Here is a 25,956-nt window from a genome sequence, read left to right as displayed (position 1 = left end):
GTAGTCACATCTCTGATGGAATACAAATTCAGTACTTGTCTACTGAAACAAAGTCGCAACTGCAGCCAAGAACCACATTCATTTGCTATCAATATTTTAGAATAACTATACATCAGTATTAAGGTCTTGATCGGTCCTATCAAACTACTTATGCTTTGGCATGACCATATTCTTGTTTGAGTACAAGTTGGTTGTATGAAAGTACTATTGTATATCATTCTGTGTGATTGATATATAGAACCATAATTCCTGTTGGTGTGGGATTATACAGCGTCATTAATTTGTGTTAGAGTAGGTAACATCACAGGAGTTCCTACATTAATTACCATTAGTACTGTAGAGTATGTAAATATATCTACAACCATAACTGGGAAGTTGTTTTTGCACAAAGTACAATATATGTAGATGTGATCCCCACAATGAGTATGCATGAGTTCATCCCCCCCCCCCCCCTCCTTTGGCTGTTTAGTCAAGCAGTATGGAGCATCTCTGTCCCTTTTGTCAATATAGTTTTACGGTGTTTTCTTAGCATTATGATTTATGTTTATTGAATCAGTCAAACAGAACAGTTTCTAGAGGGGAGGGAGAAACAAAGACAAATCATTCATTGTAAACTGTGTGAGCGAAGTGAATGTTGCATGTTTAGTGCTACACTCTGTGAGAGAAGGACGACGGGATAGAACAGGATAAGATGGAAGCATGAGTTCAGTTCCAAGACATGTTAGTGGCATACCCATTCTTGTTTGAGGTAGATGCCCACCCAGGATTTTTTTTCCGCCCTCATTTTGTCTCTCATAGGTGAAGTATACTGATGCTAAAAATTACAGGCCTCACTAATCTTTTAAGTGGGACAACTAGCACAATTAGGAGCTGACTAACCCCCCACTGTATATTCTCTCTCTGAAACAAAAATGACAATGTGGTAAAGTTCTGTATGACATTGAAAGAGTCTCACAAAATATCATTCGGCAGGCTGCCAGTTTGAGACCCCAGTCATACGTGAGCACCATTCGGCCTACTATTATATGCATCACTGATATTTATGGCTCGGTTTGTGAAACATACTTCAACGTAAGAAAAAATCATATTCACGAAACAAAATGGCTTCAGAGATAAGCCACCTGCATGTATATGTATAATTTCATATTGCTTCAGGTTGTAGTAATGGTCTTTGGATCATGGACGGTGAAACAGTCATCCACCCTCCATCCAGTTTCTGCTTTCACACCATTAATGCCCCTTTACAACTGATATTCTCATTTGACACCAATAAAACTGAGAATAGTCACATTTCATGCACAACCCCACGATTCTCTGTATTTTCCTGTGCTTGCCCTTTGAAATTTGGCTGCTGCAAGTTGTCTGCATCTCATGCAAAGTGATCTTGATGGTTATGCTGTTTTGCCTTGGTCTTTGCTTTCTGTCACTGAGTAATGAATAATCATCAAACAAGGAAGTCACACTGCTTGGTAATAAAGCTTAAACTCACTAAATTAACCCCCAACTAATTAAACTGATACAGGTGAGTAAACCTAACATTTAATTTTGTGGTCTGTCATTCATAATTATTAATCAAACGGACGAAAGTTTCCCAGAAATTCTTTCAATAATTGTGTACAGTAAATTCCATCGCCCTCTGAACTGACTTTAACATTTACTGTCCAATTTTATAGATGAGATGCAGATATTTTGGCTTTCTTTTTGAAGGCTCTTCAATTAATTGCTGGACCATGTGGTCGGACATACTTTGGTCTAAATCAATTTTTAAACGATGGACAAACTTTATTTTATGAAATTCAGGTTTTGCTAGCGAAGAAAAATGCATACATTTAAATGCCGTGTAATGCATGACAAATTCACATTTATTGAATACTATAAGACTTTCAGTTAATGGAAGTTAAGGAAATCATGTTCTGTTATGGGTTTCCAAAGGGAAGATGGCCTTACATTTGTGGACACAATTGCTGTACTTCATACCCCTGGTAATTGGGGTACACGTTAAGTTTACTGAAAAAATGACGGGAAAATCAAGATTAATTTTTGAATTGTTTCCATAAATTGAAACAAAGGACAAAGATGATGGTACCCATTGAAAAGAATAGAAATAATTTGAACTAAGGTGTCTTGTTGGAATCACAGGGGTCTTCAAACTTGGAATCTGACTGGTTAAAACATGACTTGTCACACTGTGTTGTTTGGTGATATAGTGTTTATCACTGTAATGTATATACATGGACTACAGAAATTAGAGGACATTTTCCTTGGATTAGAAATAAAATTATGAACCACCATGGTGAAAGTCACCCCAAGCATTTTGGGTAATCTTTTGACTACGGTTGCACATCTTAGACGTTTAAGTAACTGCCAGCCCTTTTCAGACCATTCAACTCCATATTGCCAGCTGTTTTAGAGGATTTTGACTAGTTTTTCAAGGGCCACAGGATATTGTGGTCTATGGGTATATAAACACGGAACCCACGTAAACATAGATTAGTCTTTTCATTTTTTTTTCCTGATGAAAGGAGACAAAAACTAAGGGCTTTTGATGGCAAAATAATTAGGGCATCATGCAATGCATTACTATTGAAGTGCAGCAACCGCCTGATAATTTGGTCGCGATTCCTTGCCATTGCTTTGCCAAAATAGTGTTGAAACTAATTTATCCACACTTGGCACTTCTATGGTTTGAGTTCTTGGATTGATACCACCATCCAAGGATTTCCTGTGCAGACTGTTCAGTTAGTTACCCTTGGGGGAGGGTGGGAACTTCTGAGCACACATTACTCTGATCCACAACATATTGGCGCATCTTGTATGTAAGAAACGGTTGTCTGGAAGTCAACAGGCTGGTCAAAACCAGCTCTGAGGCAAAACCATTCTGACACCAGCAAAACAAACTATTCTTACGTGGCCTCCTATGAGCACAGGTTTAACTCCTACTAAACATCTGTGGAAGGAGCTGAAACAAGTCATCTGGAGAAGGCAACCTTCAAACTTGAGACGACAACTGGGGCACTTTTCTCTGAGTTGGTCCAAATACATGTTGACAGATGCAGATTTCTTATGGAAAATAACTGAATTTGTTGGATTGGTTGCTTCAAAACGTTGTGTAACAAAATATTCAGGGAAGGTACCATCATTTTTATCCATATGTCATTAGTCTTTTGATTCTATTGAACCACATTTAAAAACCAGTCATTGGTCAATTCAGTTTTTTTAAACTGTTTTTTCCCCCCTTAAGTGTCAAGTTGTATTGTGGATTTTCCCATCTTTAACTGAGGGGTATCACCAATGATGTCCATGTCTTTTAAATCCACCTGCCCTTAGGCAACAGAATATGATTTACTTGGTCTCTTATTTTAATGCTGTAACATTACATTCAGTGGATGCCATTTCTGACAACAGAATGTATCGCCAATCTTCCCTGATCAAATATTCTTTCCATTTCACTCATTACTTTTTTCAATGCAAATTTGGTGTTTTGCTCTTTGTAAATGTTTGTTAAACTATAATGAGCTTTGGTTGTGGCTCTTGCCCTCTTTCTCCCGCTTTTTAGCTGCCAAAACTCTTCAGATCTTCAACATTGAAATGAAGAGTAAAATGAAGGCACATACCATGACTGATGACGTTACCTTTTGGAAGTGGATTTCCCTTAATACAGTTGCACTTGTGACTGACACGGCTGTCTACCATTGGAGTATGGAGGGTGACTCTCAGCCTGTCAAAGTATTTGACCGCCACTCCAGCCTGGCAGGCTGCCAAATTATCAACTACCGCACTGACGCAAAGCAAAAGTGGCTCCTTCTCATTGGTATTTCAGCACAGGTAAGTTAGCATTTTCCTTGGTCCACAGCAGAGGTCATCAACCTAACAGAGTGCTACTTCTTGAGTACTGGGTCAGGCCAACTAGCTGTTTAATGCGCACGTGAAAAAAATAACACATTTGCCCAAATTTATAATTATAATTTAATCATCTATCTAAGGACTGATCATGTTAATGTCACATCTTTCACAATTATCTAACACTGGAGGAAAAAATATTTTTGGAATACTTGATTTGTATTAATCTGTTTATATTTTGAAATGATCACTTCTATTGTAAGAAATCACATCATTCCATTACTCATTTGGTATTTCTGGAAAAAAACGTATGGTAGCTTGTGGCCAGTGAAAGGAATTGCTGGCAATTATTTTGAGTACTGGTATACAGTCTAGTGTCTAATAGTGTAAATTACAGTGAAGTCAATGTTTTGTTCACATTTAAAAATAGTTCTTCCACTATTAAACATCCATCCATTTACTGTATAGCCCGAGCCTATCCCAGCTGACTTTGTGCGAGTGGTAGCAGTTAGTCCCTGAACTGCTTGCCAGGCAATTGCATGTTAGCACTATGATACAATGTGCACAAACTGACATTTCCATAAATTTTTTTTCCCATATTGCATAGTGACACTTTGAGGGGGGGAGGCAAATATACTCGGCGCACAAACACAGATGAGTGATATGTATTAGCTAGCCAGAAACGCTATGGTGCCAGGGACAAAATGGCGGACGAGAAACGGGCACCAGGATGTCAAAATATCGTAAGTGAAGGACGTTGTAACACGAGGACTCAGTGTATGTGTGTCTTTCACCCTGAATAGCAAAATCGGGTTGTGGGAGCCATGCAGTTATACTCTGTGGATAGAAAGGTTTCTCAGCCCATTGAAGGACATGCTGCCAGCTTTGCCCAGTTCAAGATGGAGGGAAATTCTGAGGAGTCAACCCTCTTCTGCTTTGCTGTCAGAGGTCAGGCTGGTGGGAAGGTGAGTAAGCATCATGGAAACAGATTTAAATACTCTCTGTGTTTCTGTCATCAAAAATGTTTCTTCCCCCCCCCCAAAAAAAAATAGTTGCACATCATTGAAGTGGGAACCCCACCAACTGGCAACCAGCCATTTCCAAAGAAAGCAGTGGATGTCTTCTTCCCTCCAGAAGCCCAAAATGACTTCCCTGTTGCCATGCAGGTGTTTATGATTTTTTGAATTGACAAATTCGGCTTTGGAATGCATTTTTATTGCTATTGGAGCAGAAATACTTAGCAACTGCTGAAAGTCGAAATCTTCATTATACTCTTTTTAGCAATGGTCTATCGCCTCAGTGTGTGATCTTTAAATGCTATCACTAATTTTCTGTTCACTTTTGAACATACTTGTTTTCCAGATAAGCTCGAAGCAAGATGTGGTTTTCCTTATCACCAAATATGGCTACATTCACCTCTATGACCTGGAAACAGGCACCTGCATATATATGAACCGCATCAGTGGCGAGACTATTTTTGTCACAGCTCCTCATGAGGCCACCTCAGGAATCATTGGAGTCAACAGGAAGGGACAGGTAACTGTGTCAACGCAATATTGTTATCTTGAAAAATATTGGCAAGTGGTTACTCTTCAAGACCTTTTACAGGACTCTCACTTATAGTCGATGCCATGTATGATTAATAAAACTGACATGAGATTATGCAAATGACCGCAGCATCAAACATGAACTTTTGCTTCTGGTCGTAATTAGAGCATCAGCTCTGAGTCTTTGCATGAAAGCAGTGTAAGTTATCAACGGTGTAGTGTGTCACTCAGAGGGTTGCATTCTGGGTGTTACTGCTGGTGTAAAGCTGAACCAGAAAGGCGAACTGGATCCAGCCTGCCGATGAATATTCCAGCATGGTCATGCAGCATGAATAATTGATGGTAAAGAGGATAACTGATCCGAAGGTAGTGATGGAGCTTGCTGTATGTCAGGGCCGCAAACTGCGTAAGTGTAGCACACAAACAGATCTACGTTGGAGGCAAGCTGGTAAATTATAATGGACCACTATCTCCGTGCTTCCAGGTTTGTCAATAGGTAGACAGCAATATTGGTAACTTAAAACAAAGTCGTGCACTCAGCAGCTACTTCCAGAATATAGGTTGTAAAATTTTAAATTTGGTTACTTATTGTTCCCCTTTGACTTCAAAGGAAAATTAAAATCTAAAATGGTAATGTTCCCACTACATATAAAAGCTTTTATACACTTTCTGGAATGTATTTTTAATTTAAAAGTTTTTCGGAAGGCCATGACCAAGCATTTCAAGTTTTATTTTTTTCACATTCTTTAAGCAAATCAATAAACTATAAAATCTTGTTGATGTAGTAGGTATCTGTAAACTACAATTTGTCAGCATCCACTGTGTCATTGCTTGGAAAACAATATCACAGAAATGAAATCGTGTTTAAGCATAGAGATATGCTGATCTTTACTATCAAATACCAAGTGACTTAGAGGTTCATTTAATTGCGAGGTAGTGGCAGGACAGAGAGGAAAAAGAAAAAAAAAATTGGTGATAGTTAAAGGTACAGAGTAAATTTGGGGCAAAATCCCCTCGTGCTTAATCTGATCTAGTGCTAAGTACTTGGAAGTATCTCCTCGTAGCTGATATGGTAAATCAAGTCAGTGTCCCAAGAAGCTGTGATGGTTATCGTTTGCCATTATATTATATTGAGTACCATTTTAAAATTTCTTTCATGCCATTGGTCCTCATTTGAGCTTAGACCCCCATAATATAACAGGCTGCATTAGTATTGAAAATGACGTATAAACCATGGCAATGCTTACTCTGACCTGCTGAACTTGTTTGTTGGGGGGGGCAAACAGACTTACGCCTAGGCCCCCCCCCCACCCCCTTTTCACCCTCATCGCGCTATTTCTTTCAACTCCCTCATCATTCTGACAGTTAACTGCTCACAGAACTGAGCAACACTGTCCCACTCAGAATACATTTGTATTCAGGAGCCACAGCCCATGGCCAGACAGATTTAATCTTGTGTCCCACTGCGAGATTCAGATGGCTTTGCTTTAGACCAGGATTCAGGTATTTATCATATGAAGAGTTTTTCAAAATGAGACACATCCGTTTTTTTCATTTTGAGAAAAGGGCTTGGTATTGAAGGGAAAACAAACTCAATTTATGTTTCTAACTATTGGGGGATGGAAAGAGATGCTAAAACGTAACTAAACACCATACTACAAAAAAATATTGGCTTTAATATTCAACGAGTTTTTTTGATGACAAATTTCATTTTTTCTCCAAAATGAGACATATCCAAACATTCTATTCTTGGCAAAGTGAGACATATCCAAATTTCGACTTAAACCTTCAGGAGCAGCTGTATTTTTTTAAAAAAATCAGTTGCTTTTGATAGGCAATCATGAAAACTATTTGCCTTTCAACATTTCAAGCATTTTTAAATATTTAAGACCTTGACCACCACATTTAGAGTTAGGTATCAGAAATAAGGGTCAGTCACCCGTCACAATTTTCACAATTAGCTCACTAATGTCAGATGTTGAAAAAGGAGATGAAAAAATGGGAATTTCTTTTAAAAAGGTGTTTTTCAGTTATTTAGAAACTGTTCAGTATGAGGTCTTGGAAAGGCTGAGTTTACATTGTAATTTTGTGTATCTGTATGCGATTCTGCAATCCGACATCTGCAGGCATTGTGTCACTCAGTTGATTAATTTTCTTTATAAGTTGATGTGAGATCATTAAGAAGTAAACTGCTTCAAACCAGTCTACCAAGGTTAATATGGGTTGCGAGGGATACCATCAGAAAAAAAATAGGTTGTCGATCTCATACACAAATCTCCAAAATGAAATCAGTTTCAAACTCACAAATTCACTGTTTGAAATCTGACTCATTGAGTCTGCTTTCTTTTGATTTTATTTATAGCTGTAAAATCAAACTCGGCATTAGCATCTCTCTCAAACGTGGGCGCAGCCATTTTGGATGATCATGTGGAAGATACCGGAACTTCCCTCTAGACGAATTCTGATTGGATGCTGCTTGCTTCAGCAGGGCAGGCTGATTAAACGAAATTGTCGCATTTTGCTCTAAATAAGATCTCTATGTGGCATTTTGAAATAAAACGCGATCTTCCTTGGCTGATATAGAACGATATGTCGCACTTTTAACAAAAATCAGAGTATCCCGATAACTACCATTCGGAGCTGGATAATTTTGGCGCGAGTTTCGTAAATCTGGAAAAAAAAAAAAAAAAAAGCCTATGTCGCGTTTTGAAAACAAACTCTTCACATGCTTGTAAGGTTAGCTAAGAGGCTGTCCAGTGCAAATTTTATTCTGTGGAAAGCAACAAAAAATGGGTTGTTTGAATTTTCATTTGTCCATCAAGTTAGAATCAAAATAAGGTTTGTTGTGAAAACCCCAAAATAGACTCTACAAGCACCAGAGTCCCAATAGTCTACCCAGGTGTTTTCAAAGATTTTCTTAAAAATGTTCATCCATGTTTTTGTATAACAGGTGCTGTCAGTCTGTGTGGAGGAAGAAAACATCATACCCTACATCACCAATGTGCTACAAAATCCAGATCTGGCTCTTCGTCTGGCAGTACGCAACAACCTCGCTGGAGCTGAAGAGCTGTTTGCTCGCAAATTCAACAACCTGTTTGCGGCTGGCAACTATTCAGAGGCTGCCAAGGTGGCTGCCAATGCACCAAAGGTATTCTTGTCATCTTTATACGAATATAGTGCATTATAATAAGGATTAATCATTTGACATGTAGCTCAATTGGTTAATTGCCAAACTGTTTATCATTGGGATTTAAGGAGACTGTTAATTTGCAAACCTCATTGAAACGTGTTGCATTATCACAACCTACAAATTATTGGCCTTAAGTAATCAGCACAGTTGTAAAAAGTGCAAGAATGTTGCAGTTATATGCTATATACAGGGATCTCATTTGATGTGCATCCAGCATCTAAGACACGCAAAAATGAGTAGGGAAGCATAAACTAAGATGAATCTGCACAAGAGGATGCAATGCTATGGATTCAAATATTCAAGCGTGGTCCTAGAGGATTTGTTTTTGTGCAACTCATTCGGTTAACTTCTGAATGGTGCTCAAAAAAAAAAAAGCGTGGGTCCCACAGTACGCCCCAGCCATTTGAGGAAGAAATGCAGTATGCAGGGTTTGTACGGGTCAGGGAATTTCTGGAATATAATGGAAAGAAATGTTGCCTTTTGCAGGTCTTGGAAAGTCTGGTAAAATAAAAAAATATTTGGCTTGGGTCAGGAAATGTCATGGAATTTTCAGTCACTGTGACTTGACTGGCGCGATTGCACTCAAATCGGCAAAATCGAGCACGAAAAATCACGCGAGTAAAATTTTGTTATGAGTAGAAATACACAGACATTCTCAGCGGACATGAAAACCAATCCAGCAGTGAACCACAGCCTGACAATTGCGCTCTGGTAATTCCGGTGAATTCGGCAATGTGGGATAAATTTTTGCCCATAATTAGAAAAATACAAAAGTTTCCTTCATAATGGATTTCAGATTCAAATTCAGCATAAAAACTGTATAATAAAAGCAAAAAGTACGGGTAGTCATCTAAATGATTTATGCATATTTAGCTATATTAACTATGCTATAGTGAGAAGAAGAATGCATCTTGGTTCTCACAAAGGTTTGGGTATTCAAAAGAAATGTCAGTGGGGAAGAAGACATACTTGAGAGAGGATATTTCAATGTAAAAACAAAACTTTTTACAACCTAAATAACTGCTATGAGACACTGAGCTCAAAGCCTCTTCAGATTCCAGTGCACAAGCCAACTAATAGTTGATTTTCAGCAGATTCTATAAATGTAACCAAGTGACTATTCGCTTGTTGAAAACTTGTTCCAAAGTACTGAAGTTGAGGCAATGCTTACATATTGACAGTCACTTTTCCTCCATGATGGACAGTCAAGCATAAATGTACTTCTCATTTTTTATACTGTCTCACACTTCCCCTCTCAGGGTATTTTGCGAACTCCAGACACCATCCGTCGCTTCCAGAGCGTGCCTACTCAACAAGGCCAGACTTCCCCCCTGCTGCAGTACTTTGGGATCTTGTTGGACCAGGGTCAGCTCAACAAATTTGAATCCCTGGAGCTTTGCAGGCCGGTCCTCCAGCAAGGAAGAAAGCAGCTGTTGGAAAAGTGGCTCAAGGAAGACAAGGTTTTCAATATTTTGTCTGGAGTTTTGCCCCCAAGGGAAATCCCAATTTTCATCACGTATTTGATATTTACGGTCATGGTCTAATGTTAACTTTTCCTTTTTAGTTGGAGTGCTCAGAGGAGCTGGGGGACCTGGTGAAGGCAGTGGATCCCACCTTGGCGCTTAGTGTATACCTTAGGGCCAATGTCCCCAACAAGGTCATTCAGTGTTTTGCAGAGACTGGCCAGTTCACTAAGATTGTCCTTTATGCCAAAAAGGTCTGATTATCAATCTTATTGTCAGTCTTATCCTCAATGTCAAATAACATTATTGAAAGGATGATCATGAAGCCATTTCAAAACATATTTTTCAGGTGGGCTACTCTCCAGACTGGATCTTTCTTCTGAGGAATGTAATGCGGATCAACCCAGAACAAGGCCTACAGTTTGCCCAGATGCTGGTTCAGGATGAAGAGCCCCTTGCTGACATAACACAGGTTAGATGGGATGGCATACAGAAATTCTATAATCTATGGACCGGTATTATGTTTTAAGTGACTAAAAGCTGTTTAGATTGTTAGTAGAACTTTCTTTACAAGTTTTACAGGTCTCTGTTCTGTAATTCTGGAACTTCAAGTTCTCATCTTCATCTTTTTGATCAGATCGTGGATGTATTCATGGAATACAACCTGATCCAGCAGTGTACCTCATTCCTGCTGGATGCCCTGAAGAACAACAGACCATCAGAGGGCCCTCTGCAGACCCGCTTACTGGAGATGAACCTCATGCACGCCCCTCAGGTGGCTACATAGTTTGCAGAGAGGGCGTAAATCCTTTTAGCTTTTTTTTTTTTTTTTTTTTTTAAGCAGAATGCAAAACCCGGATCACCTTTATGGCGGAACATTTTTTTTTTTTGTAGTGGCACTGGGGTTCTTTGTATTATGATGCATATTTATTGAAAATGTCAGTCGCACATAACTGGTTTGAAAGAAAAGTGTCAAAAGAAAAGCAAATTACTGAAAAGATTAATAAAGACATAAGGCTGGGCACTTGCTGTGGAAAATAGAACTATTCAGGATTCAAGGTAAATTTAAATGTTTAATCTTTTGATTTACGTTTTTGTCATGAATACAGGTTGCTGACGCAATCCTGGGTAACCAAATGTTCACCAACTATGACCGTGCTCACATCGCTCAACTTTGTGAGAAGGCCGGACTGCTGCAAAGGGCATTGGAGCACTACACTGACTTGTATGACATCAAGCGTGCTGTGGTGCACACACACCTTCTCAACCCTGAGGTATAATTATAGTAATCAGTTGTAATTGGTAATTCCCGACTGTTAAATCTGATTAACCTCAAAACAGTATTTCAGTGCACATATGGCAAATCTGTACTGTCTTTAAATTCCAGTGGCTTGTGAACTACTTCGGCTCACTCTCTGTGGAGGACTCTTTGGAGTGCCTCAGGGCCATGCTGTCTGCCAACATCCGCCAGAATCTGCAAATATGTGTGCAAGTGGCCTCTAAATACCACGAGCAGCTTACCACACAGTCTCTCACCGAGCTCTTTGAGTCCTTCAAAAGCTTTGAAGGTGTGATGTTAGTTAACATTGACCCTAGTAGTCTGAGGATTACGATTCATTTTATTTCTGAATTATATATGCTTGTTTTTCTCTAGCATCGGAGAGGCAGACTTAATGACATTTAACCCATCATTCAGATGTAGTGACATGTATTTAGATTCACATCCCCAAACTATCAATCCAGTAATTAGGCAGGAGCACATGCAGGACAGTCAATGGACCATGTATAATGCATTACATTGGATTAGATCGATTCATTTGTTTCTACAATATTGTAACTCCTTATTCCCTGGTGTGTCAGAAATGTATCTTGAAAATGTCACAATTTCATGTTCCATCTAGTTATTCTTTGAAATATTGGTTAAAACATTTTAATTTTATATTTGCTGGGTGTTTGACTCCTGTGTGTCCATCTTTCAGGTCTCTTCTACTTCTTGGGTTCCATTGTCAACTTCAGTCAGGACCCTGAGGTTCACTTCAAATACATCCAAGCTGCTTGCAAGACTGGCCAGATAAAGGAAGTGGAGCGCATCTGTCGAGAAAGCAACTGTTATGATCCTGAGCGTGTCAAGAACTTCCTGAAGGTGAACACTTTTTCATTGCAGTTTCTCACTGAAGTGGTCTATTGAGCTATTTTTTTGTTCCCCATTTCTATGCTCTCTCACTGTATGATCACAGGGCTTCCCCAAATGTTCCCCAGTGGTACCTCAACATGCGAGTTTTTCCAAGACGTGTACTGTTTCGGCTAGTCCCGTTAGGGGTCACCACATCGTGCCATCTCAGATGAACGATCATATTTGTTTGGCACAGTTTTTACGCCGCATGCCCTTCCTGACGCAACCCCTCTTGGCGAGTAGAGGCCCCAGTGAGATACAAACTCACGACCCCTGGTTTACCAAACCAATGCTCTAACCACTGAGCTATGGGGCCTCTTTTTTTTTTTTTTCTGGAAATCACAATGTTTTTTTTTTTTTTTTTTTGGGGGGGTGTTGGGGGGTTATGTTCGTGTTGCAGTAAGTATTTGAAGACCTGTGAAAATCAATGTTAATCTTTGGTACAGTAGCCTTTGTTTGTAATCACTGAGGTCAAATGTTTCCTGTAGTTTTTGTCACCAAGTTTGCACACACTGCAGCAGGGATTTTGGCCCATTCCTCCACACAGATCTTCTCTGCCCCGTTTCCTCGTTGAGTTTGAATTCCCTCCAAAGATTTTCTATTGTATTTCTACCCCCCCCCCCTTTTTTTTTTTTTTTTTGGTGTGTCTGGAGACTGGCAAGGCCACTCCAAAAGCTTGATATGTTTCTTGCAGAGCCAGTAATTGGTTATCTTGCCTCTGTGCTTCAGGTCATTCTCATGTTGGAAGACCCAGCCACGACCTATTTTCAATCTTCTAACTGAGGGATGGAGGTTGTTACCCAAAATCTCGCAATACATGGCCCCAGTCATCATCTCTTTAATGCAGTGCAATCATCTTGTCCCATGTGCAGAAAAACGCTCCGAAAGCATGATGCTCCCTCAACCATGCTTCACAGTAGGGATGATGTTTTGAGGATGTTATTCCTTTTTTTTTTTCCTCTTCCAAACACAGCGAGTGGAATTAAAACCAAAAAGTTGTTTTATTCTCATCTGACCACATAACTTTCTCCCATGAGATGGGCTTCGTGTGCTGATTTAGGCCGAGGAACCTTCCATACCATGCATGATTTTTAAACTTTAACATGTAAGTGTATTACCAACAGTAACTTTGGAATCAGCAGTGCCAGCTCTCCAAGTCATTGATCAGCTCCTCTTGTGTAGTTCTGGGGTGAGTTCTCACCTTTCTTAGGATCATTGATATGCCACAAGTTGAGATCTTGCTTGGAGCCCCAATCTGAGGAACTTTGACGGTCTTATCTAGCTTCTGTTCCCAACAGTTGATCTTTTTCACCAAGCATCTTGGCCATTGTCCCATCGCTATTTCCAGCCTTGTGGAAGTTTAAAATTTTGTTTTGGGTGTCTTTGAACACCTCTTTGATTTTATCAATATTAGTAGTTGGAGTCTTCCTGATTGTGTGGAGTCTTGCAGCTAACAATCTCCAACAGGGACTTCTAATTTAGAATAAGACCTGTGTATGTTGAATTTTTAAGAGGCAGACTAACATGTCGTTGGGGGCCAGAATTTTTGCTGATTGGCAGGTGTTTAAATACTTATTTGCAGCAGTAGCAGACAATTTAAAAAAAATATATATACATACGTTGTGATTTCTGGATTTTATATTGTTTTTTTCCCCACATTGTTGACACCTAAGATGAAAATTTCAGACCCCTTTGTGATTTCAATAACTTGCAAAATCCCAGGGTGTTCAAATACCTACTTTCCTCACTGTATATTATTTATCCTCTTTGTAAAACCCAATATTACATTTGCAGTTGTGACCATCCCCTGACCATATGTCTTCATTATGCTGCCCTCTGTTGGCCGAAGTGCGCATAACAGAAGGGTCCACAGTGAGTTAAATATGGATGAACTATATAATTCCTTAGGCTTGTCATAGTTTTTATAAGCTTTCTTGTTGGAAAAAAGTTACATTTTGTTTTACAGGGGCCAGAATGTCTAGGAATTTTATTTCAACTAGGGAAAGAATTTGAAAATGTCACAAGCTTGGTCACAGAACTAAACCAAGTCAAGGCACGACTGAACTACTTTTTCAAACCCCCTCACTCATTTAGCCTCTGCCATTATTCATATTCTAATCCTGAAAATGTATTTGAACTCTTAACTTTTGCTGATTGCACTGTTTCAACCTCCCCCCCCCTTTTTTTTTTTTTTTTTTCGCAAGTGTTAGATCAATTACCCTGACAGCAGTAAATTATTTTTGTTTTTCATCTTTTATCTTTGGAATGGGAGGACGTGTATCAGGTAAATCTGTCTCTCCTCCTAATAAAAGATCTTTCCCTATTTTATCATCCTTGTTCTCTCTAATATGAAGCAAAGGATTGAAACTGGGATTTGTATGGAGGTGTATGTACTCGTGTACCACCAGTTAAGTCACACACGGCTGCAGCAAGTGCCATCATATCTTTAGTTCGTTCTAGATATCCGTCATTTACTATGAATGCAGTCAGTGATGAACCAGCTAGTTTCCTGTGCTCCTTCGGTGAGTAAAGATTTTTGGTGTTAGTGTACAGTGTGTGTATAGTCCTCTAGTGGGAGTCTGAAGTCTGTGCTGCATGTTATTGAATTATATGAATATACAAACCCAGTTTTTTAATCCTATGTGGATTGGTGCAGTGCAGTGGTGCATTGTGGTTCAGAGGACCGTCATGGGCCTTACATTTTTCTTATTTGGAGATGGCTACAACTAGGAGTCTTTGTTGTAGTTGGAAGCCCTGCGTCATTTGATACTGCATCAAATCATGAATCGCTTGAGCTGGGTTTGATGTACCTGATCAAGCTTGATGCAAACATTGTGCACAATTCAGTGTGCTAGGAAGATAAAACCCCTTCAGGCTCTAAAATGGTGTTATGGGTAGGTTGCGGTTGCAATAAAGCACTTTTCCCCAGCTCTTCCTTTGTCATGGACAGGAAGCCAAACTGACTGACCAACTTCCGCTCATCATCGTCTGCGACCGTTTCGACTTTGTGCATGACCTCGTCCTGTACTTGTACCGTAACAACCTGCAGAAGTACATTGAGATCTATGTTCAGAAGGTAAGGCTCAGAAGGGCATTTAGACAGGAGATCACTGCAGGAACATAATGGTAACATAACTTCTCCGTTTTAGGTGAACCCAAGTCGTCTGCCTGTGGTGGTAGGTGGTCTCTTGGATGTGGACTGCTCAGAAGATGTCATTAAGAGTCTGATTCTTGTTGTCAGGGGACAGTTTTCAACTGATGAACTGGTAGCTGAAGTGGAAAAGAGGAACAGGTATGTCAATGTTGGTGCCAGACCAAAACATGAACAAAAATGAGATTCATCTTACTTTATTGCTTAATCGAAATAATGGGTTGAGGTGGACTCTTAAGTATCCTCTTAATCTTTCTACCAAGACATTTTGAGCAGGTATTTTATTTTTTGTGGAATGGGTTTAGGGAAGACCAGTTGACTCATGTCAAGACCTCAGTGGTTTTCCTACTGAAACAAGGCGTATGCTATATCCAGAAAACATGTTTAGGAACAAAACACTAGATGTATGACTTCTGCACTTCCCAATGAGCGTGGACTTGAACGTGCAAGTTGACGTACCTGACCCCTTTCTGTTAATGTCCCCATTTAGATATTTTTTGAACTATTCCCTCGCAGCAAACATCAAACTGTATATCTTTACCATGTTTATCTTTATTTTTTTTTAGATTGAAGCTGCTGCTGCCATGGCTAGAGTCTCGCATACACGAGGGCTGCGAGGAACCAGCTACTCACAATGCCTTGGCCAAGATCTACATTGACAGTAACAATAACCCTGAACGCTTCTTGAGGGAAAACCCGTTCTACGACAGCCGTGTCGTTGGCAAATACTGTGAGAAGAGAGACCCACACCTGGCCTGTGTGGCCTATGAGAGGGGGCAGTGTGACCAAGAGCTAATCAATGTGAGACTTAATTTCTTTGCTTGCTTGTCCCTACCATTTTTTCCCCTCCCTGCTCTTCATAATAAAGCTATTTCTTCACACATCACACAGGTCTGCAATGAGAACTCACTTTTCAAGAGCTTGTCTCGTTACCTGGTGCGGCGCAAAGATCCTGAGCTGTGGGCCAGTGTTCTGCTGGAAACCAATCCTTTCAGACGACCACTTATTGACCAGGTAGTCACACAGACATTGAGTTGACATTCAATTTCTTTTCTAGAGCTCAAAGCTTTTAATGTTTCTCAGGTGGTGCAAACGGCACTATCAGAAACCCAGGACCCAGAAGAGGTGTCGGTCACAGTCAAGGCCTTCATGACTGCTGACTTGCCCAACGAGCTCATTGAGCTGCTGGAGAAGATTGTGTTGGACAACTCTGTCTTCAGTGAACACAGGTGTTTATTTGCAACATCAAGTGATGCATATATTGTTTCAACATGCTATCAAGAGCAAATGAATCAAATAATGTCCTGAAAGAATCTGTTTCTGACTCTTGCCTGTAGAAATCTGCAAAATCTGTTGATCTTGACGGCGATTAAAGCTGACCGGACACGTGTAATGGAGTACATCAACAGACTTGACAACTACGATGCTCCCGATATTGCCAACATCGCCATCAGCAACGAGCTGTTTGAAGAAGCTTTTGCCATTTTCAAAAAGTTTGACGTCAACACATCGGCTGTTCAGGTAGCTCTCGATTGAAAAATTACGTTTATGATCGACTGTCCATCCCCCCCACAAAACCTTCCTGTCTGCTCTTTCTTTCTAGGTGCTGATTGAACACATTAGCAACCTGGACCGGGCCTATGAGTTTGCAGAGCGCTGCAATGAACCAGCTGTGTGGAGCCAGCTAGCGAAGGCGCAACTTCAAAAGGGTCTTGTCAAAGAAGCCATTGACTCCTACATTAAGGCTGACGACCCCTCTGCATACATGGAGGTGGTGCAGGCTGCCGATAAGAGCAGTAAGAAGAACGGGCTTCTGATTTTTTTTTTTTTTTTTTTTTTTTTTCATGCAAATGTCACTTTGGTCCATACCTTTGTATGTCATTAACGCTAATCCCTGAGCGTGATGCCATATGTTGGACAGATACATATAAATGTCCTTTTTGAAACACTCCACTAACTCAGCAAACTGAAAGGCAGCAAATTTTGGGGGATTGAATACAACCTTTTAAAAAGAATAATCACCATGCCTTGGCCAGTGGCAGGAGCAAGAAACCATTAGTAAATTGGGATTTTTGACTTAGTGTCGAAGTCAACCAAAAAGTCAGGTGTCTGATGGGTTGGATAATTTTGAGTAAAATCATTTTGGCAACAGACATCTGGGGAAGAGAGAGAGTCATATGTGATCTTAACAGAACTCCTGTGTGAAATATGCTTGGCTTTGCTATGGATTTAAATAGACGGGTTTTTAAGATTTAAGTCAATAGGATAGGAAATGTGGAATGAATGTTTTAAATTAAATTGTGAACATTCAAGTATTACCTTAGGTTGTGCATGTCACAAGAATAATTGCTTTTCATCTCACTAAGGGGAATTATTTCCAAAATGAGCAGATACTGTGTTTTAGGTAACTGGGAGGACTTAGTCAAATTCCTCCAGATGGCACGTAAGAAGGCCCGCGAGTCCTATGTGGAGACAGAGCTGATTTTTGCTCTGGCTAAAACCAATCGCCTAGCTGAACTCGAAGAGTTCATTAATGGACCCAACAATGCTCATATTCAGCAGGTAAGCTGTTCTCATGTTGTCATTGTGATGCCTGCTCAAAACTCAAAACATTTTCCTTATTTTTATTTATAATCTCATAGGTCGGTGATCGCTGTTATGACGAGAAGATGTACGAGGCTGCTAAGCTGTTATACAACAATGTCTCCAACTTCGGTCGCCTGGCTTCAACCCTCGTGCACCTCGGAGAGTACCAGGCTGCCGTAGATGGGGCCCGCAAGGCCAATAGCACCCGTACCTGGAAGGAAGTCTGCTTCGCTTGTGTAGATGGTCAGGAATTCCGACTAGCTCAAATGTGCGGCCTCCACATTGTGGTGCACGCTGATGAATTGGAAGAGCTGATTAATTATTACCAAGTAAGACTGAGTTCTGTTTCTTTAATACTTAAGAGACCAGTATGTTGAAGCTCCTTGATTTGTCTTTTTTTAGATTCTAAAATATTTTACAAGAATTTACAATGAAATAATAAAGCACATATCTTGAGATATCAAATTTGTCTTTTACCCACTTATGATTATAATTTGCCCAGTATGTCAGCTCAAATTCAAGTGTTATTTCTCTTCAAATTGGTGAAACATCTAAAATCTGGAGTGAATTTGTATGTATCTACATTAAAGCCCTTTTTGTGGCTGTATGGTCTCATCTATGACTGGTGGAATAAATTTAACCCTTACCCTATTACAACATTAACCCCGACTGACCTGAAATCATCCTCCATCCATTCTCTCAGGACCGTGGTTATTTTGAAGAGCTGATCACCATGCTTGAGGCTGCTCTGGGCCTGGAGCGTGCACACATGGGCATGTTCACAGAGCTGGCCATTCTTTACTCCAAGTTCAAACCCCAGAAGATGAGGGAACACCTTGAGCTGTTCTGGTCCAGAGTAAACATACCAAAAGTCCTGAGAGCAGCGGAACAAGCACATTTGTGGGCAGAGCTGGTTTTCCTGTACGACAAGTATGAGGAGTACGACAATGCCATCATCACCATGATGAACCACCCAACGGATGCCTGGAAAGAAGGACAGTTCAAGGACATTATCACAAAGGTACATTGAAAAATCAATGGTACTAGAAAAATCCATGTTCTTGAGTATTTTTACATTTTTATTGTGGTAAACAGCTTTATCATGGATCATTATTCCAAGAATGTAATTTTTTTCTGTTTTTGATAACTGTTTCAACTGAATCAGCAGTGCTTCTACTCCATTTTGAGTCAACTGGTTCTAGACACATCCAAACACTTGATAAAATGCTCCTTCAGTTTAGACAGATTTTCATCCTTAATCACTTTTATATGAAATCTTATTGTGCCATCCTTAATTGCCTTCATACGATTTTAATAGGAATCTAATTGTAATCCACATATCTGGCATATTATTGTCGTCCTTATTTTCACCAGCTTGTAGTTTAATTTCCTATCTCTGTTAACCTCTTTAGGTGGCCAATGTGGAACTATACTACAAAGCTGTCCAGTTTTATTTGGAATTCAAGCCCTTGTTATTGAATGATCTGCTTATAGTGCTGTCTCCACGACTGGACCATTCTCGTGCTGTCAACTTCTTCAGCAAGGTACACTTGTACTTTCTCACAACTGATTGTTTTACTGCTCTTGTGTGGTGTGGTCCAGGTGACCAACACGGTACCGACAATTGGACTTGATTGGACATGAGCGGTATGGTGCCAAGGGGCATCCAAACTGCCTGAAAATACAGGAGTACTAGAAATAAAAAAGAAGCAAGGCTAGCATTTAGCTTTTTTGGTAACTACATTGTGATTGCAAACTCTGCTTCTTGTCATTTTTATTGTGGCGAATGAATCTGAGACACTTTATACACAGCACAACCAGTTGGTCCTTTGTCTCAGCAACAGTCGTCTTCAGGTCACTTTCTAAATTGCTACAGTTAAGTTACATGTCAGAATTAGTCAGTGGATTGGCCAACCTCTGGTTAGACCAGACTCGTGAAGTTTTTAAAGCTTGTGGTTTTCTGTCCTGGCCATTTTCTGGGCAAACCGGGGCAGCAAAATCACTATAAACACAACATGGAAATGTACATACTCACTCAGGATAATCTTTCAAATATGAGGGATTACGGGGGAGGTAAAATGTTGAGATTTGTTCCCATTGTCTGTATATGTACAGTGTAGGTAAAATGCCATAAAAGTGCGGTCCATTTACCATTTTTAGACTACATCTGTGGTTGTTTGGATTGTAGAGACTTTTTTTCTTTTCCACAGGTGAAACAACTGCCATTGGTCAAGCCCTATCTTCGCTCAGTGCAGAACCACAACAACAAGTCAGTTAATGAAGCACTTAACAATCTCTTCATCACAGAGGAGGACTATCAGGTGAGGAAGCTGCTTTGTCAAGAACTCTCCCCCTGTGGGGTGTGGAAAAATGTAATTTAGAGTCAATGTTTTAATTGTCACTCTCAGGCTTTAAGGACCTCAATAGATGCCTATGACAACTTCGACAACATCTCATTGGCCCAGCGTTTGGAGAAGCATGAGTTAATTGAGTTCAGACGAATTGCAGCATATCTCTTCAAGGGCAACAACCGCTGGAAACAGAGTGTGGAGCTCTGCAAAAAGGACAGGCTTTATAAGGTACCTTTCCATCATCATGTACTCACATTCATGATTTTTCATGTGCATCTGTGACTGACATTTCTGACCTGCCTCTATGCTGTGCTCTCCCTGCAGGATGCCATGCAGTACGCATCAGAGTCCAAGGACACAGAGCTGGCTGAGGAGCTGCTGTCCTGGTTCCTCCAGGAGAACAAGAAGGAATGTTTTGCTGCCTGCTTGTTCTCCTGCTATGACTTGCTGCGGCCTGATGTGGTGCTGGAGACCTCCTGGAGGCACAACATCATGGACTTTTCTATGCCATACTTCATTCAGGTCATGAGAGAATACCTCAATAAGGTAATTCATTCTGCCTGAACTGTATTTAAGTGCAGTCGAGACATGTTGACTCCCAAGTTGTTTTTATTTTTACATATGGGATAATGTCAGTTTAATTCCTTCCCATGTATGTCCCTATCATAAAATTACGAGATTTAAAAAATAAATAAATATTTAAAGGAATGTTGCACAAGAAAACCTATTTACTTCAATTCTTAGTGTTTTTCGTGTGATTGTTTAATATTCAGGCCTAGAAGTTAATTCTATACAAATTTATTGTAATTATGACAGTTCCAGGTTGCAGTGCACAATAAAATATAGGCTCGGCTCTTCTGTTAACTTATAGGAATAGGTGGTAATGCAGGATAAGAAGTATTGCTCAATTAATGTATTTGCTGATTTTCTTTTGTTTTATATTTATGGCCCAGAAGTGCCTTACATACAAATATTTGGAGTGGTTATGACACATTTTAACTTTGGTAAAAAGATGGAAGAGTATGGCATAAATTGGGGTCCCCTTTATATCTAACATACATTAATACAGCTCTTCCTCACTGTAAATACTGTGATGGGTTATGGAAGGCGTTTGCAGAGTTAGTCATCGCCACCATGTGCTGTTTATAGATGGTTAAAATAACTCTTGGTAATCATGAATTGAGTCAGACACATTCGATGCTGCAGTCATGTTTTTTTTTTTTTTTTTTTTTAATTTGTGGTTCCATGGGTAATCTCGCTGGATATCCTATGATTGACAAAAAAAAGTCAAAAAAAGCAAAATCCACTAATGATGATTGTTTTGAATCTCACGAATTCTCATTTTATTTTGGAAGCATGTTTTTACCATGTTGGTAAACTTAAAATGTACAACTTTCAAGCCATTCACCTACACATTGGTCATAAGTGTATGAAAGCAGTAGGATTATAATTCAAATCGTGTTTCAGTTTGAAGACGACACGGCTGTTTTGTTTGAGTTAGAAATCATGGTAAGCCAATATGCTGTATGGACATTACCCATTTTATGGGTATAGGCAAACTTGAGGCTGTCGTCCGTACCAAGTGTTAGAGAATTTTTTTCATTTTTTTTTTTTTATGATGGACATTTTTTTCTTGTAGGTTCATGCGTGTGAATGTTAACTGTTTACTTCTGCTTCCAATTAACTTGTTCACCTTTTTTAAGCATTCTTCAACTTTCCCAGTCTTTTGTTGCCCCTATTCCAGTTTTTGGGCAAGTTGTAGGTTCAAATTTCGACTGAGAGAATATTTCCAAAATTAACATCCATCAGTTTGACCATTTAAATAGCATGTCTTCGTAGTGTATTCAACGGAATACAGTTTGAAAAGGATTTGCAAGTCACTGTGTTCTCTCACTTTACATGTCCCAATGTCATTGGAGTTGAGTCTTATTAATGCATCATATGCACCAGAGTTGCTGATTACCTCTATTTCAAGGGGCCGTGTGATTACTACCAAAGTCCCTCCCTTTTTTTTTTTTTTTTTTCTTGGTGCCTCCTTACAGAACATATTACAAATTTGAAGCGTTTTTTTTTTTTTCTCTCCTAATTCCAGATGAAAAAAACATGGCCACTTAAACTGATTAAGAGGTTGTGGAGTGGCTTTTTGGGTTTTTACGTTATGAAATGAAAATATATCTGACTTGAGTGGGTGTCCTCTCCATATTTAAGTCGCCCTCGCATTAGTTTGTTTCTTGGCAACAAATGGAAGATCGTGAACTAGTTCATGCAGTGGTATAAAAATGTCACAAACAAAGCATGCTTTATGACCGCTGTACTTACTAATTACTGATTTTCATTTATTTAATTATGGCTTAGAAGTGTTCTTTACTTAAATGTATAATGTAATTGATTTGACTGCACTGGGTTAGAGAGACTACTGCGTTCCAAGTTATTCCTCTTATAAATGCAGGTCATGTCGCTGCTGTTTCTATCGTAAAATGAATGACTCACTGTTAGAGCTGTGTGTCATGAAGGCTTGAATGTGGAACTTCCAAATGTTTCTCCCCTTTTCACCTACTCTGTGACACACAGCATGGGACAGCGCCTGTTATCGAAACAAACGGCCTTGCAAATGCATAATTGACCCCTCCGTACAGGGCACTTAACCACGCCTCCTGAAGTGACGTCACGCCACGTGCGCTGACGTCAGACAAACAATTAGCAAAAATATCGGCGCAGCAAGAAAAGAATAGAGCGAAGTCCGATTTACTGGCTGATTTCTCACTCGCATTCTTAGCTGACAGTGAAATATCGTTGAAAAGCAGACGGCAGGGCTTCAAGTATTTCAGCGAGGGGTATTTCAATGGTATTTACATGCCTATCGACGGAGAAACCATTATTAGCGCGAGATCTTTCCGGAGTCAGAGGAAGACTGACAAGCCACATAATATAATATATTAAAACCCAAAGACGAATTCGTCATTGACAGTTTCCTATTTTCATGTTACATATCACACTTGTGTGCAGAATCTGTATGTGTATCTGTATAGCCGTTTGTGAACCGCCGTATGAAGGAAAAGAAGGTGAGGCTTGATTTACGAGTTGTTTCTCTCGTTTTCTTTGTGTAACCTCACGCGCTCCCCTCAATTATTCTTGAATTAGTGCCGAACCTACGTAAGTCCCGACCGAGTACGACAATCACTACTTTAGTGTCCTCAAACATCCTTCAGTCTTGGTGTCTCGGTGCACGTCGAAGGCTTTTAGGACTGCTAGTCCTGTTTAGCTTAGCTCACAGCCGAACAGACGCGTTTGTGCAGTCAGATCATCGCAAAATATCGCTCAACACAGATCAAATGTGTCAATCATTCACACTTAGCTATGTTATACAAGCGAAGAACTGCTAATTCATTTGAGACATGTATTGAAAATATACGGCTTACCTTCGTGTAAACACAGTCCGGTTTACCGTAGCCGTGAACAAAGGGACACGTTTGTGCAGTCAGATCATCGCAAAATATCGCTCAACACAGATCAAGTGTGTCAATCATTCACACGTCGCTATGTTATGCAAGAGAAGAACTGCTAATTCATTTATATGAGACATGTATTGAAAATCAAATATAGGGCTTACCTTCGTGCAAACACATCTGTTCCAGTTGATGGATTCAGTTGATGATGCGGTCTTCCACAAAGTTTGATCCATCGTAGACATTTTTCGTACTGGGTCTTCGGTTTTGGAAAGGGTCCACCAACTAGCCTTTCAGGATACCTGTCGTTACTATTATAAAGTCCGTGACTACACCTCTTAACCATATCTATTGTTAAAGAACCCAAATACGCGACAAAAGCTATACTGGACCATCCAACGTTGTCTGAGGAAACTGCAGGTCCAAAAAAGGGTCGTGGTTAATTGTCTGATTTGTGCTAAATTGGGAGTGAAACCATACCATTCTGCATAACCATTTTTGACATTTTCATCTGTTGTATACTTAACTCATGTTACATTTTTATTTAAGTTTTAGTTTGCATGTGGTATTAAGCAGTTTTTTTTTTTCTTTGTAAGGTTGACAAGCTTGAAACCTCAGAGTCACTAAGGAAAGAAGAGGAGCAAGCAACAGAGACGCAACCCATTGTCTATGGTAAGTCTTAATCCTCAGTTCTCATTTGGACAAAACTAAAATTTCCTCACTCTCCTACATCCAAATTTTATGAACAAAAGGATTTTCCATTATCATGACAAATTGTTTGTAGTCCTCACAGATTAGTCATCCAAAATAGTTGCCCATGAATTTTAAAGACTTGCGTTTTTTTTTTTTTGTTTTTTTTTTTTTACAATTTCAAACTACTCCCAGGTGTCTTCACATTCATGTGACGTTTAGTCAAAATACGAGGAACTCAGACAAAATGATGGATACCACTTAAAGGGGGGACAAAAAAGTCAAGTCTTGTCCTCTAGTTAGCCTTCGCCTGCTAACCTGCTTGTTTTGTCTGCATTGTAAGATCCACGTTTTCAGAAGCTTGGCTTTTTTTTTTTTTTTTCCCAGTGTGTGTGAACAATTTAGATTCAGAGGAACGCCTTATGGTAGACTGATTCCGATGCAGTGAAGTATAAATGTAGTTATGTAGTTACCTTTACACCTTTAAATGAGTTATTTTATTTATTTATTGAGTAATTTTACAAAAAAAAGTGAAACCCTTTTTATTTCTGAGAATAAGATGACCTACCCTCCTTCTTAAACACATTGAAAGCTCTTAAACGTATTAAAACATGTTTTCAAAGTATCTTTTCATGGTATTTGTAATAGCATGAGTTGTACTTTTACAGTGTAGTTCTCTCTGCCCCCCACAGTTCTCCAAATAAGAGGCAAAAGTGCTCTTGCTTCAAGGTGCTTTTGTTACTCCCGTTTGAAGATCATTGAATCAAACATTGTGCAGTGCCACCTCGATATATTCACACCTTCACTTTCTCCACATTTTGCTGTCACTTATTCTAAAGCTAATTTGAGTATATTTTTTTTGACAAAATATCCCATAATGAGAGTTAAAAAAAAAAAGTTGTGCAAATTTATTGAAAATGCAAACATTTAAATATAATTGGTCCATAGGCATTCACACCTTTTTGGCTTAATATTTTGATGAAGCACATTTGGCACTAAACAGCCTCACCTCTTCTTTGGTATGTCTCCATGAGCTTCCCGCTCTCTGAAGAAGGTTCTTTATATTGTGTAGCGCTCATCTTACCCTCTGCAAGACTAGTCCTCCAGCAGAAAAGCAGCTCAACAGAATGATTCTGCCACCAGCATGCTTCACAGCAGTGATTGTGTCAGACAGACGATGAGCAGTGCCTTTGCTCCATATATGACACACTCCAGGCCAAACTATATCAAATTACAGAATTTTGGTCAAGATTCGAGAATCTTTAAGTTTCCTGTTTAGAGGGTGAGAAATGACATCCATCTGGCCACTCTGCCATTAAAAACATGATTGGAGTGAATTAGGAATGATTGACCTTCTGGATGGTTCTCCTATCGCCACACTGGAGCCCTGCCTTAGTGACCATAGGGTTCTTGGCCACCTCCGATCAAGACGCTTCTTTCCCAGTTACTTACCTTGGTCGGACGGCCAGCTCGAGGAAGGGTCCTGTTGGTTCCACACTTTTTCCTTTGCTGAATAATT

General features: G+C 39.7%; 1 protein-coding gene across 1 annotated transcript in view; it reads left to right on the top strand.

Moving 5' to 3' along the window:
- Positions 1-25,956, top strand: part of cltca (clathrin, heavy chain a (Hc)) — a 39,372-nt gene that overhangs the window by 10,557 nt on the left and 2,859 nt on the right. The window contains exons 3-29 of the mRNA XM_061802655.1: positions 3,557-3,825; positions 4,644-4,805; positions 4,893-5,006; positions 5,203-5,376; positions 8,338-8,535; positions 9,837-10,037; positions 10,142-10,294; positions 10,390-10,512; positions 10,678-10,815; positions 11,150-11,314; positions 11,428-11,608; positions 12,020-12,183; positions 15,164-15,289; positions 15,363-15,505; positions 15,931-16,165; positions 16,256-16,378; positions 16,448-16,593; positions 16,702-16,885; positions 16,968-17,160; positions 17,769-17,926; positions 18,007-18,279; positions 18,654-18,971; positions 19,363-19,494; positions 20,161-20,271; positions 20,359-20,529; positions 20,626-20,847; positions 24,344-24,419. Of these exons, the coding sequence (XP_061658639.1) occupies positions 3,557-3,825; positions 4,644-4,805; positions 4,893-5,006; positions 5,203-5,376; positions 8,338-8,535; positions 9,837-10,037; positions 10,142-10,294; positions 10,390-10,512; positions 10,678-10,815; positions 11,150-11,314; positions 11,428-11,608; positions 12,020-12,183; positions 15,164-15,289; positions 15,363-15,505; positions 15,931-16,165; positions 16,256-16,378; positions 16,448-16,593; positions 16,702-16,885; positions 16,968-17,160; positions 17,769-17,926; positions 18,007-18,279; positions 18,654-18,971; positions 19,363-19,494; positions 20,161-20,271; positions 20,359-20,529; positions 20,626-20,847; positions 24,344-24,419 (4,653 nt within the window). The remainder of the gene's footprint in view (positions 1-3,556; positions 3,826-4,643; positions 4,806-4,892; positions 5,007-5,202; positions 5,377-8,337; positions 8,536-9,836; positions 10,038-10,141; positions 10,295-10,389; positions 10,513-10,677; positions 10,816-11,149; positions 11,315-11,427; positions 11,609-12,019; positions 12,184-15,163; positions 15,290-15,362; positions 15,506-15,930; positions 16,166-16,255; positions 16,379-16,447; positions 16,594-16,701; positions 16,886-16,967; positions 17,161-17,768; positions 17,927-18,006; positions 18,280-18,653; positions 18,972-19,362; positions 19,495-20,160; positions 20,272-20,358; positions 20,530-20,625; positions 20,848-24,343; positions 24,420-25,956) is intronic.

The sequence above is a fragment of the Syngnathoides biaculeatus genome, chromosome 18, assembly GCF_019802595.1.
Source record: "Syngnathoides biaculeatus isolate LvHL_M chromosome 18, ASM1980259v1, whole genome shotgun sequence".
In the NCBI taxonomy this organism is placed as follows: domain Eukaryota; kingdom Metazoa; phylum Chordata; class Actinopteri; order Syngnathiformes; family Syngnathidae; genus Syngnathoides; species Syngnathoides biaculeatus.
The sequence above is the reverse complement of the archived record's forward strand: the minus strand, read 5'-3'. Positions and strand labels throughout refer to the sequence as shown.